Source organism: Hemitrygon akajei, chromosome 18, assembly GCF_048418815.1.
Source record: "Hemitrygon akajei chromosome 18, sHemAka1.3, whole genome shotgun sequence".
NCBI lineage: Eukaryota > Metazoa > Chordata > Chondrichthyes > Myliobatiformes > Dasyatidae > Hemitrygon > Hemitrygon akajei.
Genome location: NC_133141.1, coordinates 66,212,513 through 66,231,772, shown reverse-complemented (window position 1 = coordinate 66,231,772; position 19,260 = coordinate 66,212,513). Strand labels below are relative to the sequence as shown.

General features: G+C 42.5%; 1 protein-coding gene across 6 annotated transcripts in view; it reads left to right on the top strand.

Annotated features, from left to right (window-relative positions):
- LOC140741499 (protein AF-10-like) overlaps positions 1-19,260 on the top strand; it is a 335,405-nt gene that overhangs the window by 83,623 nt on the left and 232,522 nt on the right. For 4 of the 6 annotated variants that reach the window (XM_073071775.1, XM_073071770.1, XM_073071773.1 and 1 more), the window contains one exon: positions 3,662-3,766. The exons of the other annotated variants lie outside the window; for them this stretch is intronic. In XM_073071775.1, coding sequence (XP_072927876.1) covers positions 3,662-3,766 — 105 coding nt within the window. The remainder of the gene's footprint in view (positions 1-3,661; positions 3,767-19,260) is intronic. 6 annotated transcript variants of the gene reach the window in all.

Here is a 19,260-nt window from a genome sequence, read left to right as displayed (position 1 = left end):
TAGATGACAATGGACCATTCACCCACTGTGCTCCTCACAGTCTGTGCCCAAGTCAGAAGATATTAAGTGGTCAATCAGGGGTAGGAGCCTCATACTTTCATTCATATTTTAGCCAGGAGTCCAAGGCATGGACCTTGGTTGAAACATGCCAGTTGTAATGACCTCAATGCCACAGGATTTGGATTGATCTTGTGTTTCCCCGAGCACAGAACCTGTGCTCCAATGCATGTTTTGCAATGTGTTGGAAGGCTGCACTGAGAACATTGTAGCAAGGCAGATGGATGTGGTGGGGATGATTGATCCACTTGACTGAACAGAAGGCATCACTGGTCATATTTTAGTGCCTTCACTGGAAAGCAGTGGGGCTGAGTGAGTTGGCTTACAAGACAATCACAAAAAGGAGATCTTCGATCTCAGGAGCAAGTGCTCAGGATTTCAATATCTCAAGAAACTTTACAGCCAGAGAAATACCCCTGAAATGTGGGAATTGCTGTAATGTAAGAAACACAGCAGCAAGTTTATTCTACTAAACCTTAAGATGTGGAAGTAACTGGTAACATTGGCAATTTCTGATCAAAACTGAGAGGAGCAGGTAAGACCCAGTCAGGTTTCTGAATCTGGGGTGAATCTGAGGCTTTATAAGGCATTGGTCGAACTGCACTTGGAATACAATGAGTAGTTTTGGACCCCTTATCTAAAAAAGGATGTGCTGGCATTGGAGAGAGTCCAAGGGAAGTTTACAAGAATTATCCCAGAAATGAAAGGGTTAATGTATGAGGAGCATTTTATGGCTCTGGGCCTGTACTTAATGGTTTAGAAGAATTTTGGGAGGATCTCATTGAAAACTATTGAATAATGACAGGCCTAGATAGAGTGGATGTTTCCTATAGTGGGAGAGTCTAAGACCAGAGGGCACAGCCTCAAAATAGAGGGATGTTAATTTAGAACAGTGATGAGGAAAAATTTCTTCAGCCAGAGGGTGGTGAATCTGTGGAATTCCTTGTCACAGATGGCTGTGCAGGCAAAATCATTGAGTATATTTAAAGCAAAGGTTGATATGTTCTTGATTAGTGTGTCAAAGCTTATGGGGAGAAGGCTGGAGAATGGGTTTGAGAGGGGTAATAAATCCTATATCTTATGGTCTCATGGTAATGGTCAGATCAGGCAGATTCCCTTTCATAAAGAATCACAATCAAGTTTATTATCGCTGATGTATCATGTGGTTTGTTGTTTTGTGGCAGCAGTACAGTGCAATACATAAGATATAAGGTATAAATTACAATATATAGACATTAAAAAATAAAGTATTGCAAAAAGAGAGCACAAATTGTGAGGCAGCTCATTGGTTCGTGGGTTCATTGTCCGTTGAAATGGCAGAGGAGTAGAAGCTGTTTCTAAAATGTTGCGTGCATGTCTTCAGGTTCCTGTACCTCTTCTCTGATGGTAATTGTGAGAAGGGGGCATGTCATGGGTAGTGAGGGTCCTTCGTGATGAATGGCACCTTTTTGAGGTATTGCCCTTTGAAGATGCCCTCGATGGTGGGGAGGCTAGTGTCCATGATGGAGCTGGCTGAATTTGAAACCCAATGCAGCCTTTTCTGATCTTGTGCAATGGCCTCTCCATACCAGATGGTGATGCAACTATTTAGGATGCTTTCTACAGTACATCTATAGAAATGTGCATTAGTCTGCAGTGACAAATGAGGAATTTAAGATGGTGCAGTGGTTAGTACTGCTGCCTCACAACAACAGATTTGATCCTGACCTCAAGTGCTCTCTGTGTGGAATTTGCATGTTTCCTGTGACTTTGGTTTATTTCTCATGCCACAGAACATTTTGATAGAATAACTGGTTGCTGTCAATTATCCCTTAGTAATTAGTAATTGGCAGAGAGAAACTGGTGTGTGAGAGAGAGAGAGAGAGAGAGAGAATAAGTCGCAGAGTTGCGGGAAAAGAAGAGGGGGCCTTGGACCAATTGGATTGCTCTGTAATGAGCTGTGAGGGTCAGATGAGGAGAGTGGCCTTTTCCTTGGTCAAAGTAAGCTGATAATCGGATGAGTTTTATAACACCAACAAGTTCATGGTTACTTTCAGTCTAATTTTTATTTTTAAATGTATGATCCCAAAAGTAAAAATTATTATAAAAATCCTCTTTAATTTGCTAATTGTAAAGGGAAAGTTTGACTAGGTTATGACTTTATTCCCAAGAGCATAGGAGAATAAGGGAAGACTTGATAGAGGCATACAAAATTATGAGGAATATACAAAGTGTAAATGTAAGCAGACTCTTTGAGGTTGGATGAGACTATAATTAGAGCTCATGGGTTAAGGGTGAATGGTGAAATGTTTAAGGGGAACATGAGGGGGAACTTCTTCACTCAGAGGGTGGTGCCAGTGTGGAACGAGCTGCCAGTGAAAGTGGTGGATGTAGTTTGATTTCAGCATTTAAGAGAAATTTGGATTGGTACTTGGATGGGAGGGGTTTGGGTCTATGGTCCAGGTGCAGATCGATGGGACTAGTTCAGCATGGACTAGATGGGCTGAAGGGCTTGTTTCTGTGCTGTAGTGCTCTGTGACTCTAGTTGAGAGCTAAATGTTGGCCCTACATTGGGCAGGACACCTGAGCATTTACAAAATGACACGACAATGACCTGTATCTCCTCCACGAGAGTGTTTCTGACCATTCTGCACGTCCTTTCAGTGTGGGATTCCAGCTGGAGTTTTGTACTGAGGTGCCTTGGAGGTGGTCTTGCCCCCACAAACCCTCACCTCACCCCCGACATCCACTACTGTAGACCACCGTTGATCCCAGCTGGGTGAATGATCACTTGCTTTGCCGAGCAGAGGGTTGCACTAATTGAACAGGTCCTTGAAAGAGCTAGTACCGCTGTGATGGGGTGACAGGCCTTTTGTGTTGTGTCTTTCTTATCCACAGTTTGTTTGAGGTGGGTATTTGTGACTTCCTAGTTCCTTTGACCTTTTCAGGGAGAAACCTCTTTGCTGTTGGAGGGCGAAGGTGGGATACTTAGTTCTTACTCTAGTGGCCGATCTTCAGTGACCGCTCTTTGCTGGTGTCTTGTGTTGATGCTAATGACTGAATTGAACATGGCTTCATCTCTGAGGTCCTGAGCTGTGGTGGACACATATACCGCAGATGCCAGTGTCACAACACATGCTGAATGCAACCTGTGTAAAGTCTCATCTTTGAGTGTCTCTAAGTGCATCCTTTCTGGTGGGACACCCAGTCACATGCCTCAGTCCCTCAGTTTTGACCAAGCCAATCAGAGTGCAAGGTAGACCCACTGTAACACATTTGGTCATTGATGGTCAAGTTGGGTATTGGACTGCAAATCTTGGTTTAAAAAAATGGGAAAATTATCCAGGGATCACGCTCCTGATCGGCAACATCCATTGACAAACACAGGTTATAGACGGGGAGTGAATTTATCCTGTTTTAACTGTTACTGGGGATTGAGTGACTGCCTCAGTGAAGCAGGAGAAATCTGGCCTGTTGATATCTCAGCTGAACGTTTGGGGCCATAAGAAAGTCAGGGAAATTTTTTTAAAGCATCAATAAAATCCTTTCTGAAGCAGTTTTCTGTATTGGATTTGATAAAGATTCGATTTCTATTTAACTTTGAAACTCTTTTTGAATTCTGCAGAAGAAATGTCGGCATTCAGCTAACACATCCTATGACCAAGGCCTGAGTGATTCCTCCTCTCACTCGCAAGATAAACTGAGCTCCCTGTATGACAGACAGAGAAAGGTTTGTGTTAATCTTGTATTAACCTCAAAGTTAGGACAGATCAAATAATAGACAGAGACCGGACCTGTGGCCTACTGTTATCATCTCTGTTGTGAAAATGAAAGAGACTGGAATTAGGGACACTGTGTGTGGAAATGCACCTGTTAACGTTACAACAGTTAGGTTACAGATGGGGAAGATAGTGTTGGAGGGATTAGGGTCAGTAGGGACACCTCCCAACAGACTACCCTAGCCTCCAGGCTGTCCAGAGTATTCTGTCGTTCACACTCCAGCCTTGTGCTTCAGGAGAGAACATTACGAAGGACTAACAAAATGAACAGGCTAGTGTCAAGAATTCACCATTTGAGCTATTGAGGGCAATGTGTCAACGTCTCATTTCACTTCTGTTTCAAGTTGCCGTCAGATCTCCTTGCCCAGACAGGAGAGTTTTCTCTTTCAAACACACTGCACATTTTCTCTGTGCATGTGAATCTGTATTGAATTGCTCTGTCCATTTGTAACTACAAAGTGTGGTTGCTGTAAATAGTAATGGTCTGTGGTCAATTAGAGGCCATTTGCTGTTCCAAATTCCTTTGGGTTTCTATTTTAATATTTGCAAGATGTTACTTGTTCACTGAAATAATTTTCTTGTTCAACTGTGATTTGCTAAAATATATGTAAAAATACATTATGGAATTTTTTGAACCAGTCCCAGTAACAGAAACATTGAATTACAACTGTCATCTTGAACTCTGACAGTCATATTGGATACAAGTCTTTCTTCTATTTTTCCATTTAAGATGCAACACTGTCCTTTTTAACAAAGCCAGACCCCTTATATAATTGTTTTAAAAAAAAATCTGACCAGGGGCTAATAGTTTAGAAGCAGCTACAATTGCTGTCTGGTCTGAAGAGTTAACAAGGAACCACAGTTGCCAATTGTTCAATTGCTTTCAAGGAGAGCCATAGGTGTGACCTCTAAGGATGAGGTCAAGTTAGCAAATGAACTTTCCCTTCTGTGTCCTCCTCTGATGAATGCTATGGCAGATCTGCCACTGTGGATAATTTATCTTGCATTTCAGAATCTACAATTAATTTACTTGATGGGTATCAGCCTAATTTTGTTAAGAGTATTCGTCGTTTCCATGTTATATGCAAGCATTAGAACATACCAAGGTTAAAAGAGAGGTCTTATTCCCTGCAGCACAGGGGAGTGAGGCTAGATCTTGTAGAGCTGTACAAAATTATGATGGATATAGATAGGGTGAGTGCATGCTGCCTTTTTCCTTCAGGTTGGGTGAGGCTAGAACTAGAGGTCATAGGTACAGGGTGAAAGGGAGAATCTGAGAGGGTGAGGAGAGGACGAGGAGGGAGGTGGTGGTCAGGTGTTCCTGTGCCTGTATGTTTTGATGTGCAGGTGACAAAGCCAATCTTTATCTTTATCTTTATTTTTAATCTTTTAATTTAATCCTCTTTCAGTCTGTATGTTTCCCTCTTTTTGTGCTATTGATCTAGAGATTGCTATTGCACTGCATGTTCTGCTTACGTATTAATGAAGATGGTTACTCTAATTAGTTTTTGATGTCTTTTGAATTTCTATTTGCTCTTGGAATGAACTATTAACATAAATCATATAACGTAGAACAGTACAACCCAGTACAGGCCCTTCGGCCCACGATATTTTGCCAACCTTGTAACCGACTCTACTCAAATGCCTTCTTTGTGATTGCATCAATATATTGGGCCGAGGGAGATCCTCTGAGATGTTGATTATCAGGAACTTGAAGACTTTCCACCACTGACCCCTCAATGAAGACTGGTGTGTGTTCTCCTGACTTTCCCTTCCTGAAGTCCACAATCAATTCCTTTGTCTTCTTGATGTTCAGTGCAAGGCTGGTTTTGCAATACCACTCAACCAGCCAATCATCTCTCTCCTGTATGTCTGCTCATTGCCATCTAAGATACTACCAACAACAGTTCTGTCTCTGGTGAATTTATAGATGCATTTATGCCATGCCTAGCACTCAGTCATGAGTAGAGCAGTAGGCTAAGCACAGATCCTTGAGGTGTACTAGTATTGATTGTCCATAAGACTTTGGAGCAGAATTAGATCATTTGGCCCATCAAGTCAGCTCCGCCATTCAATCATAGCTGATCCTTTCCCCCCCCTTCTCAGTCCTACTCCCCAGCCTTATCCCCATAACCTTTGATGCTGTTTCCAATCCTTAAATTCACCCAATGACCTGGCCTCCACAGCTGCTTGTGGTATGAAATTCCACAAATTTATCACCTTCTGGCTAAAGAAATGTCTCTGCATTTCTGTTTTAAATGGACACTCCTCTATCTTGAGGTTGTTCCCTCTTGTCCTAGACTCCCCCACCATTGGAAACATTCTTTCCATGTCTACTCTGTCTAGATCTTTCAACATTCGAAAGGTTTCAATAAGATCCCCTCCTCCTTCTGAATTCCAGTGAATACAGACCCATAGCCATCAAACGTTCATTCCCAGAATCATCCTTCTGAGCCTCCTCTGAACCCTCTCCAATGTTAGCACATCTTTTCTTCGATAAGGAGCCCAAAACTGTTCACAATACTCAAGGTGAGGCTTCACCAGTGCCTTATAAGGCCTCAGCATAACATGCTTGTTCTTGTATTCTAGACCTCTTGAAATGAATGCTAAAATTGCATTTGCCTTCCTCACCACCGACTCTACCTACAAGTTAACCTTCAGGTTGTTCTGCACAAGGACTCATAAGTCCCTTTGCATCTCAGATTTTTGGCTTTTCTCCCTGTTTCAAAATAATCTACACATTTATTTCTGCTATCAAACTGCATGACCATGCATTTTCCAACATTGTATTTCAGTTCTTGCCCATTCTCCAAATCTGTCCAAGTCCTTCTGTAGCCTTCCTGTTTTTCCAACTCTTCCTGCCCTTTCACCAATCTTCGTATCATCTGAAAACTTGGCAACAAAGCCATCTATTCCATCATCTAAATCATTTATATACAACATAAAAAGAAGTGGTCTCAACACCAACCCCTGTGGAACACCACTAGTCATTGGCAGCCAACCGGAAAAGGATTCTTTTATTCCCACTTGCTGCCTCCTACCAATCAGCTAATGCTCTAACCATGCCAGTAACTTTCCTGTAATACCATGGGCTCTTAACTTGGTAAGCAGCCTCATGTGTGGCACCTTGTCAAAGCCTTCTGAAAGTCCAAATATACAACATCCACTAAATCCCCTTTATCTATCCTACTTGTTATCTCCTCAAAGAATTCCAGCATGTTCATCAGGCAAGATTTTCCTTGAAGGAAATCATGCTGACTTTGTCCTATCTTGTCCTATATCCCCAAGTACTTCATAACCTCATCCTTAACAATTGACTTCAACATCTTCCCAACCACTGAGGTCAGGCTAAATAATCTATAATTTCTTCTGCCTTCCTCCTTTCTTAAAGAATAGAGTGACATTTGCATTTTCCACTTCTCTGACACCATGCCAGAGTCCAATGATTTTTGAAATATCATTACTAATACCTCCACAATCTCAACCACTACCTCTTTCAGAACACCAGGGTGTAGTTCATCTGGTGCAGGTAACATGAACCCTTAGGCCTTTCAGCTTTTTGTGCACCTTCTCCTTTGTAATAGTAACTGCACTCACTTCTCTTCCCTCACACCAACATCTGGCACACTAGGTTCTTTCACCTCAGGCTCCCAAATTGCTTCCGGTTCATTACATAACACCCAATCAAGTATAGCTGATCCCCTTGTTGGCTCAACAACAAACTGCTCATTTTCCCATGTTGAAATCTCCAATGACTCTCATAACATCGCCCTTTTGACACACCTTTTCTCTTTCCCGATGTAATCTCAGGTCCACATCCCAACTACTGGTGGGAGGCCTGTATATAACTGCCATCAGGGTTATACCTTTTACCCTTGCAGTTTCTTCCACAGTCCACAAGGATTCAACATCTTCCGATCCCATGTCTCATCTTCCTAATGATTTGTTGCCATTCTTTACCAGCAGAGCCGCACCACCCCCTCTGCCTAACTTCCTATCTCTCCAATACAATATGTAACATTCAACTCCCACCTACAAGCATCCTTCAGCCACAACTCAGTAACGGCCACAACATAATGACAGTCTGTGATAGTGCAACAAGATGACCCACCTTATTTCTTATACTCCATGCATGGAGATATAACACTTAGAGTACTGTATTTGCTACGCTTTTTAATTCTGCATCACTAATGCCCTGATATTCGCCCTGCTGGCTGCAATTTTGTCCTATCATTTACCTGCTCTTCCTGAGAGTCTGACTGCGTGCTATCTTAGCTTTTTTACCATCTGTCCCATCCTGAGTCCCAACACTCTGGTTCCCACCCCGCATGCCAAATTTGATTAAACCCTCCCCAACAGCTCTAACAAATCTGTCCACGAGATTATTGGTTCCCCCTCAGGTTCAGGTGCAAATTGTTACTGTTGAACAGGTCATACTTCTCCCGGAAGAAATCACAATGATCCAAGAACCTGTAGCCCTGCCTGCTGCACCAGCTTCTCAGCTAAACCATCCTATTACTACCCTGGAAGTCCTGCTTCTCAGCTTTATGCCTAGCTCTCTAAATTCTCTTTTCAGGACCTCTTTGCTTTTCCTTCCTTTGACATTGTTACTGCAACACCCTGGTTTCCTTGGCTGCGTAAATCTAGGGAAGACACTCTCAAGTCCCGCCAAACTTGTGAGATTGAGGTGGCTTGTCCCACCCCAAACCCCAGTTTGTGTGGATGCTGTTTATTCGTTACCCTGTTACAAATTAGTGCCAAGAAATAACAGACAGTACACTGCTTACGATTAAAGGAATTAGATTTATGAATCTTAACCAAAGGGTTAGTAAAGAAAAACAAAAAGAAAAGGGCCCATTCTAATTAAGCAATCAAATGTGCACAATTTGGAGCTCATCTTGAACTTCTCTGTCACCCACATGCTGGGCCACACGTCGCTGGCAATCTCCTGTCTGTTCCCCTGACTATAGAGTCTCTTGTCACTATTTCTCCTGAAAGTCACCCAGCTACTCACCTCCTGCAATTTAGGGGTGACTACAGTGGAGATGTTATTACCAATCCATGCTCAGTTGCTTTGAAGGTCTTCCCATGCAAAATCATGGTGGATGTTAATTTTAATTTAAAACATCAAGCAGACAAGAGGGAGGGCAGGTTGTTCATAGATCTTTTGCATTTACTGTCAGCCTCCTGGGTACCATAGAAACATAGAAAATCTACAGCACAATACAAACCTTTCGGCCCACAAAGTTGTGCCGAACATGTCCCTATCTTAGAAATTACTAGGCTTACACATAGTCCTCCATTTTACTAAGTTCCATGTACCTATCCAAAAGTCTCTTAAAAGACCTTGTCGTATCCAACTCCACCACCGTTGCCAGCAGCCCATTCCACGCACTCACCACTCTCTGCATAAAAAAGCTTACCCCTGACATCTCCTCTGTACCTACTCCCCAGCACCTTAAACCTGTGTCCTCTTGTGGCAACCATTTCAGCCCTGGGAAAAAGTCTCTGACTATCCACACGATCAATGCCTCTCATCATACACTTCTATCAGGTCACCTCTCATCCTCCATCACTCCAAGGAGAAAAGGCCGAGTTCACTAAACCTGTTTTCATAAGGCATGCTCCCCAATCCAGGCAACATCCTTGTAGATCTCCTCTGTACCCTTTCTATGGCTTCCACATCCTTCCTGTAGTGAGGCAACCAGAACTGAGCACAGTACTCCAAGTGGCGTCTGACCAGGGTCCTATATAGCTGCAACATTACGTCTCAGCTCCTAAATTCAATTCCACAATTAATGAAGACCAATAAACCGTACACCTTCTTAACCACAGAGTCAACCTGCGCAGCTGCTTTGAGTGTCCTATGGACTCAGACCCCAAGGTCCCTCTGATCCTCCACACTGCCAAGAGTCTTACCGTTAATACTATATTCTGCCATCATATTTGACCTACCAAAATGAACCACCTCACACTTATCTGGGTTGAACTCCATCTGCTACTTCTCAGCCCAGTTTTGCATCCTATCAATGTCCTGCTGTAACCTCTGACAGCCCTCCATATTATCCACAACTCCCCCAACCTTTGTGTCATCAGCAAATTTACTAACCTTATCCCTCCACTTCCTCATCCAGGTCATTTATAAAAATCACAAAGAGTAAGTGTCCCAGAACAGATCCCTGAGGCACTCCACTGGTGACCAACCTCCATGCTGAATATGACCCGTCTATAACCACTCTTTGCCTTCTGTGGGCAAGCCAGTTCTGGATCCACAAAGCAATGTCCCCTTGGATCCCATGCCTCCTTACTTTCTCAATAAGCCTTGCATGGGGTACCTTGTCAAATGCCTTGCTGAAATCCATATACACTACATCTACTGCTCTTCCTTCATCAATGTGTTTAGTCACATCCTCAAAAAATTCAATCAGGCTCATAAGGCACGACCTGCCTTTGACAAAGCCATGCTGACTATTCCTAATCATATTATACCCTCTCCAAGTGTTCATAAAACCTGCCTCTCAGGATCTTCTCCATCAACTTACCATCAAAAACAATATACCCTTCAAAGACAATATAGAGCACTGGAGAGCACCTGGCATGTGTATTCTTGGGATTGAAAATAATCTGGAAAACTTTCCCAATTTTGTGTTTTGCTTCTCTTCTGGACAGATGTGCTTTCAATAAATATCTATTCCAAAATAAACTATTAAATATTTGCTGTCAGGGGACATTTGAAGGTAATTTATTCCCTTCTAAGAGACCTGGCACACACCATGCTTTGCTGCTCTCTTGTTGTCAGTTGGTTGTACGAATGCTGAGCACAGTTTTTTTTACAAAGGCCATTAAATTAAGGAGAGTGCATCTCGATGTTTGGTCAACAAGTTCAGTAAAGCTAAAGCTACATTAATAGGTTGCAATTTGTCTTCGTAATGTACTTCAACAGAATGAATATGAGTCAGGGAACATCACACTGACACCACTCTATCGGATTAGTTGCCAGAGATAAATGCCTCGGCTTTGTTATTTACACTCAGTGGCCACTATATTGGATACCACTTGTATCTAATAGGGGCCACTGTGTATATGTTTGTAGTCTTCTGCTGCTGTAGCTCATCCACTTCAAGGTTCGACGTGTTTGTTCAGAGATGCTCTTCTGCACACCACTGTTGTAACACATGGTTATTTGGGTTACTGTCACCTTCCTGTCAGCTTGAACTAGTCTGCCCATTCTCCTCTGAGCTCTCTCATTAACAAGGCGTTTTCACTCACAGAACTGCCGCTCACTGGATGTTTTTTTTTTGGTTTTCACACCATTCTCCGTAACCTTTAGAGACTGTTGTCCTTGAATATCCCAAGAGATCAGCAGTTTCTGAGATACTCAACCCACCCCGTCTGGCACCAATAATCGTTTCACAGTCAAAGTCACTTAATTATTCCTTCCCCATTCTGATGTTTGGTCTAAACAACAACTGAACCTCTTGATCATGTCTGCATACTTCTGTGCATTGAGTTGCTGCCACATGATTGGCTGATGAAATATTTGTATTAATGAGCAGATGTACCTAATAATGTGTGGCCACTAAGGTGTAGTGTTATATAGTTGTTGATTCCACTTTGAAAAGGTGTTGATGAGAGAAGCCCCTAGAGCAAATGTAAAACTTTAGAGTTACCGGTAATCTGATTTTAGCAGTATTGCAGCAAGATCATTGCTCTGTTGCTGGTCGTTATCCTGTGAAAGGATATCATGTATATTGATTAAAATTATTGGTCTTGAGTGATTCTCACCCATCTGTACCAGCTAGTAATGTTTACTGAGTTACTAAATCTTGTGGATAGACACTGAAAATGAGATACTTTGCATGTCAGGCAGTATCTGTAGAAAGGAAAACAGTGAATGTTTCAAACAATCTGCTGAAGTAACCTAGCAGGTTGAGCAGCAAAGGAATTGTTAAGGTTCAGGAGCAAAGTTGAACAGTGTCAGAATTCAAGGATGTTCGTTTAGAATGGAGATGAGGAATGTCTTCAGCCAGAGTGTAGTGAATCTGTGGAATTTGTTGCCATAGATGTCTGTGGAGGCCAATTCATTGGGTATATTTACAGTGGAGGTTGATAGGTTCTCAAGTGGTAAGGGTGTCAAAAATTATGGGGAGAAAGCAGGAGAATGAGGTTGAGAGGGATAATAAATCAGCCATGATGGAATGGAAGAACAGAATCGATTGGCTGAATGGCCTAATTCTGCCCCTGTTTTATGTGTTTTGACCCAAAACATCAACAGTTCCTTTCTCAACCACCCCATTCCCCAACAGATGCTGCTCAACCTGCTGAGTTCCTCCAGTAGATTGTTAGTCGCTTCAGGTTCCAGTGTCTGCAGGCACTTGTCTCCACAGTGTATATTTCAGTTTGAAGAGCTGTCAGTTATAGTTCTGCAGCGGAGAAACAGTCCCACTGTGAGCATACTCACTGTTGCTAATCCCATTTACCTGCTGAATTAGGTCCATTCTTGGCAATTCTCGTGTTTGCCAAAATGCTTCCATAACTGACCTGAAACTCTGACCCTGTTTCTCGCTGAGCCATTTCCATACACGTTTGCTGTGTTTATTTCTGATTTTGTTTTACCTCAGTAGATTTCAACCGGTAGGGAGCAGAGAAACATGGGAGCATTTCTGTACTTTCTGTCCATGATGTTGAGCATAGAGCTCTACATCACAGTACAGGCCCTTCAGCCCACAAAGTTGTGCTGACTCTTTAACCTACTCTAAGATTAATCTAACCCTTCCCTCCTACATAGCCCTTCATTTTTCTGTCATCTAAGAGTCTCTTCAAAGCCCCTGATGTATCTGCCTTTTCTACCACTGCTTCTGGCAGCATATTTCATGCACCCACCACTCTCCGTGTTTAAATAAAAATCTACCTCTGATAATCACCCTGTATTTTCCTCCAATCAGCTTAAAATTATGCCCTCTCATAGTAACCATTTTCACCTTGGGGGAAAAATGTGCTGGCTGCCCACTGCTTATCAGTGTGTATGTGCACGGGTCCTTCCATCCATCGCGAACAGTGAGGACTACTGACATCCATGGGTGGCTGTTACTTCTGTGTCCAGAGGTGAGTGTTAAGTCAATCTGGGCTAGGAAGTATCTCCCACACATAGGGCAAGTGTGTGAAGGTTTTGTAGTTGAGATGCCTGCTGCTCGTTCATTCCGCTTTTGCTTCAGCGTTGCGAGTCTTTTCAGTTTTGGTGGCACCTTTATTGAGAAGCCTGCACCAGGATGAGCGATTGAAGGCTGTGTGTTCCCAAGAAGTGTGATTGATCTCAAGGGCCGTGAGCGTGTCCTTGAGTTGTTTTCGCTGACCACCACGAGAGCACTTCCCTGTGGACAGTTCCCAGAAGAATGACTGCCCGGGGATGCGATTGTCTAACATCCTGACGACATGGCCTGCCCATCTGACAATGTTTCAGCAGCAATGTGGATGGTGGGCCTGTCTGCTGCTGACAGCACTTCTGTGTCAGGAATTCTGTTTTGCCAATTTATTTTCATGATCATCTGTAGGCATGACAAGTGGAATCTGAACCACTATCCTCTTGCATACCTCTATCAAATGACTTCTCATCGTCCTTCGTTCTGAAGCTCGCTCAACCTATCCTCATAAGATATGGCCTCTAATCCAGGCAACATCCTGGTAAATCTCCTCTTCGTCCTCTCCAAAGTTTCCATATATTTTCTATAATGAGTCAACCAGAACTGAACACAGCACTCCAAGTGTGGTCTAACCAGTGTTATATAGAGCTGAAACATTACCTCATGGCTGTTGAAATCAATGCTCTGCCTAATGAAGGCCAAAATATCAGATGCCTTCTATATTTATGTATTCATATGCCTATCTGCAAGGTGTCTCCAGGTTATGGCAAGTTTTTGTTCTTGTGAATTTTTCTTAACCCTAGTTTGCAGATAGTTTGCAGTTGGACCATGAACCAAGTTCTCGGGTGGCAGAAGATGCCTGCAGCCAGCAAATCCATCTCACTCTCCTGCATAGGATTGTATACAAGTGGGGTGCTCATAATCTGGAGAGGACTTCAATTAAGTGAAAACAAATTGACCCCAATTATTTTTGGGAAGCTTCACATTTGCAACAGCCTTTGGAATAAAGTGTGCAGAATCAAAAGTTCACAGTTCAAAGTAAATTTATTATCAAAGTGCATATATGCCACCATGTACTACCGTGAGATTTGTTTTTTTTGGCATTCACAGTAAATCAAAACAATACAATAGAATCAGTGAAAGTCTACATACAAAGACTGACAAACAACTAATGTGCAAAAGAAGACTAAGCATGCGAATTATAAATAAATAAGCAAATAAATAGAGAAATGCACTGAGTCCATAAGTTGTGGAATCAGTTCAGAGTTCAGGTGAGTAAAATTATCCACACTGGTTCAGTAGCCTAAACATGGTGGTGTGGGACCCAAGGCTCTTGTACCTTCTTCCTGGGCATTGGAGTCCTCAGAAGCAGTGGCCCCATTGAAACAGAGTCAGTGCTTCATGTTGAAGATTCTTCTTGAGACCTCAAATTTTTAATCCCGGACATGAATATTGTTGTTATTTTTGATTTCCAGCATCACTGAACATACACTCAGTGGCCACTTTTTTAGTTGCAGGAGTGGACCCTGGTGTAGTCTTTAGCTGCTCTAGCACATCCACTTCAAGGTTCAATGTGTTGTGCGTTCAGACATACACTTCTGCACACCAAGAAGTATCGTAGTAAAGGCAGATGAGCTCGGCATGGATGCACACCTGGAATTATGATATTATAGACATTAGTGAAACTGTTTGCAGGAGGGGCAGGACTGGCAGCTCAATATTCTGGGGTTTCATTGTTTTAGACATGACAGAGCGGGAGGGATTAAAGGAGGAGGGATGGCGTTACTAGTCAGAGAAAATCTCACGGGACATGAGGGGAAACTTCTTCACTCCGCAGGTCGTGTGAGTGTGGAACAATCTGTCAGTGCAAGTGGTGCATGTGAGCTCAATCTCAACGTTGGACAGGTACATGGGTGGCAGGGATATGGCGGGTTATAATGCTGGTGCAAGCCAATGGGACGAAGTATTTTAAATGATTCAGCATGGAATAGATAGGCCGAAGGGCCTGTTTCTGTGCTGTACTTTGACTCTATAGTGTGCAGAGAAGCATCTCTGAGCACACAATACGTCATATCTTGAAGTGGATGGGCTACAGCAGCAGTGAATCATGAACACAAGGTACCTAATAAAGTGGCCACTGAGTGTATATACGTAATTTTACAGTGATCTTTCCAGTAATTGTAATATAGTTGCTTCTGTATTTTTCTAGAAACTTTGTTTTTCTGCAGCTTGTGTCAAGCTTCCTGTCCTAGGTTAAAGGACTGTGTATATGCATGGGTGGGAGGGAGGAATGGGGCTATTTTTGCTTTTTTTTGTTGCCTGTTGTGTTCTGTGTTGTTCGACTGAACATTGTGGGCATGCTATGTTTGAGCCAGAATGTGTGGTGACACTTGAGAGCTGCTCCCCCAGCACGTCCTTAGATTGTGTTGGCTGTGAATAAAAATGACACATTTCACTGTATGTTTCGATGTACACATGACAAATAAACTTGAATCGTGAGTCTTGAGTCTTCTGGCTTCTCCCCTTTCTTTTCCAGTCTTGATGAAGGGTCTTGGCTTGAAATGCTGACTTTTTATTCATTTCCATAGATGCTACCTGGCCTGCCGAGTTCCTCCAGCATTTTGTGCGTGTTGCTCTGGATTTCGAGCAATTGCAGCATCTCTTGTGTTCTTGACTCTTGAATCCTGTTCCTCTGCAGCACTTGAGTCTGGCTATTCTATAGGTTACTTGTTATTGTAGGTTACTTGAAAAACAAACCAAAACCACGGAGAGACTGAAAGGGATTCAACACTGTGTGACGCGCTTCCAAATAACTGAGTTTCCAAGTCAAAGAAAGTATATTCGATCCTTTACTATGAAACCAGCAAAGAACGATCTAAAATAGCATTAATGAAATTAACGATATTTTGAAGCTTGCAGAGTTAGTGATAATAGAATTAGTGAAAAGAGGGTAATTAGCAGTCAGCAAAAAATACAATACAGGCAGACAGAAAATAGATACCCGACCCCTACAGTGGTAACTGGAATATTCTTATCATTTTAGCTGGAACTAGTTTTTGTCTAAAACGACCACAACTTTGTTGTTCTTTCTCTTTTCTTTGTTTTGTAACATATAATGAAACACCATAAGCAACAAGTTTTAAACCTCATTCTTCATTTCCAAACCTCTGGATCACAAACACACCAGGATTCAACATCTCAGTAGTGCATTAGATACCAGATATAACCATATAACCATTACAGCACGGAAACAGGCAATCTTGGCCCTTTTAGTCTGTGTCGAATGCTTACTCTCACCTAGTCCCACCGACCCGCACTCAGCCCATAACCCTCCATTCCTTTCCTGACCATATTCCTATCCAATTTTACTTTAAATGACAATGTTGAACCTGCCTCTACCACTTCTACTGGAAGCTCGTTCCACACAGCTACCACTCTCTGAGTAAAGAAGTTCCCCCTCATGTTACCCCTAAACTTTTGCCCCTTAACTCTCAACTCATGTCCTCTTGTTTGAATCTCCCCTACTCTCAACGGAAAAAGCCTATCCACATGAACTCTATCTATCCCCCTCATAATTTTAAATACCTCTATCAAGTCCCCCCTCAACTTTCTACGCTCCAAAGAATAAAGACCTAACTTGTTCAACCTTTCTCTGTAACTTAGGTGCTGAAACCCAGGTAACATTCTAGTAAATCTCCTCTGTACTCTCTCTACTAACTTATAATAAATACTATGTACAACAGGACAGTCAGTATAACATAGAAATACAGTTGTATCAGCATGAATCAATCAGTCTGATGGCCTGGTGGAAGAAGCTGTCCCAGAGCCTGTTGGTCCTGGCTTTTATACTGCGGCACCGTTTCCCAGATGGTAGCAGTTGGAACAGATTGCGGTTGAGGTGACTTGGGTCCCTAATGATCTTTTTACACACCCGTCCTTGTAAATATCCTGAATCATGGGAAGTTCACACCTACAGATGAGCTGGGCTGTCCGCATCATTCTCTGCAGAGTCCTGCGATTGAGGGAGGTACATTTTCCATACCAGGCAGTGATGCAGCCAGTCAGGATGCTCTCAATTGTGCCCCTGTAGAAAGTCCTTAGGATTTGGGGGCTCATACCAAACTTCTTCCACCGTCTGAGGTGAAAGAGGCGCTGTTGTGCTTTTTTCATCACACAGCTGGTGTGTACAGACCACCTGAGATCCTCTGTGATGTTTATGCATGGGTGGAACTGAGAAATAAGAAATAATGACCACGTCAATGGGACTATATTACAGATCACCCAACAGTCCATGGGATTTAGAGGAACAAATTTGTAAAGTGATTGCCGACTGTTGCAAGAAACATAATGTTGTTATAGTAGGTGATTTTAACTTTCCACATATTGACTGGGAATCCCATACTGTAAAAGGACTAGATAGGATAGACTTCGTCAAATGTGTTCAGAGAAGTTTTCTTAATCAGGACATGCAAGTCCAAGGGAGAGAATGTGCAATACTTGATCTGCTATTAGGGAATGAGACAGGGTAGTTAACAGCAGTTTGTGTAGGGTAACACTTAATATGTAGTGGTCACAATACCATTAATTTCAAAGTAAATATGCAAAAAGATAGGTCTGGTCTGTGGGTTGAGATTCTAAATTGGAGAAAGGCAAATTTTGATTGTATCAGAAAGGATCTGGCAAATGTGGATTGGGACAGGCTGTTTTCTGGCAAAGGTGTACTTGGAAAGTGGGAGGCCTTCAAAAGAGAAATTTTGAGAGTACAAAGCTAGTAGGTGCCTGTCAAAATAATAGGTGAAGGCGACCTTGGTTTCAAGAAATATTGAGGCCCTGGTTAAGAAAAAAAGAGGTGCATTGCAGATATCAGCAGGTAGGAACAAGTGAGGTGCTTATAGAGTCCAAGAAATGCAGGAGAACACTTGAGAAATAAATCAGGAGGACTAAAAGAAGGCAAGAGGTTGCTCTAGCAGACAAGATGACGGAGAATCCTAAGGGATTCTGCAGATAGGTTAGGAGCAAAAGGATTGCAAGGGATAAAATTGGTCCTCTAGAAGATCAAAATGGTAATCTATGCGTGGAGCTAAAAGAGATGGGGGAGATTCTAAATTAATTATTTTCATCTGTTTTAACTCAGGAGACAGACACACTATCTATAGAAATGAGGCAAAATGATATCAACTTCATGGACCCTGTACAGGTTACAGGGGAGGAGGTTTTTTGCTGTTTTGAGGTAGATTAGGGTGGATAAATTCTCAGGGCCTGACAAGCTGTGCCCTTGGACCCTGTGGGAGGCAAGTGCAGAAATTACCGGAATTCTAGCAGAGATGTTTAAATCATTGTTAGTGACAGGTGAGGTACTAGAGGATTGGAGGATAACCAGTGGTGTTCTGCTGTTTAAGACAGGCTCTAAACATAAACCAGGAAATCGTAGGTCAGTGAGTCTGACACCAGTTGTGGAAAGTTCATTGGAAGGTGTTGTAAGGGACCGGATATGTAAGTATTTGGATAGACGTGGACTGATTAAGGATAGTCAGCATGGCTTTATGTGTGGTTGGTCATGTCTAACCAATCTTATAGAGTTTTTCAAGAAGTTACCAGGAAAGTTGATGAAGGCAAGGCAGTGGATGTTGCCTGTAACTAGTGGTATGCCACAGGGATCGGTGCTGGCTCCATTGTTGAATGATAATGTGGATAACTGAATCAGCAAGTTTGCGATGACACCAGAATGTGTACCGGACAGTGAGGAAAACTATCATGGCTTGCAGAAAGATCTGGACCAGCTGGAAAAATAGGCTGAAAATTGGCAGATAGAATTTAATGCAGACAAGTGTGAGGTGTTGCACTTTGGGAAGACAAACCAGGGTAGGACTTGCACGGTGGATGGTAGGACACTGAGGAGTGCAGCAGAACAGAGGGATCTGGAAATACAGGTCCATAATTCATTGAAAGTCACATCACAGGTAGATAGAGTCGTAAAGAAAGCTTTTGGCACATTGGCCTTCATAAATCAAAGTATTGAGTACAGGAGATGGGATGTTATGTTGAAGTTGTGTAAGACATTGGTGAAGCCTTATTTGGAATATTGTGTGCAGTTTCGGTCACGTACCTACTGAAAAGATGTAAACAATGTTGAAAGGGTACAGAGAAGAGATACAAGGGTATTGCCAGGTCTGGAGGGCTTGAGTTATATGGAAAGTTTGAATAGGTTTGGACGTTATTCCTTAGAACCTGTAAGATTAAGAGGAAATTTGTTAGAGGTATAGAAAATTGAGGGGTATGGATTAGGTAAATGCAAGAAGCCTTTT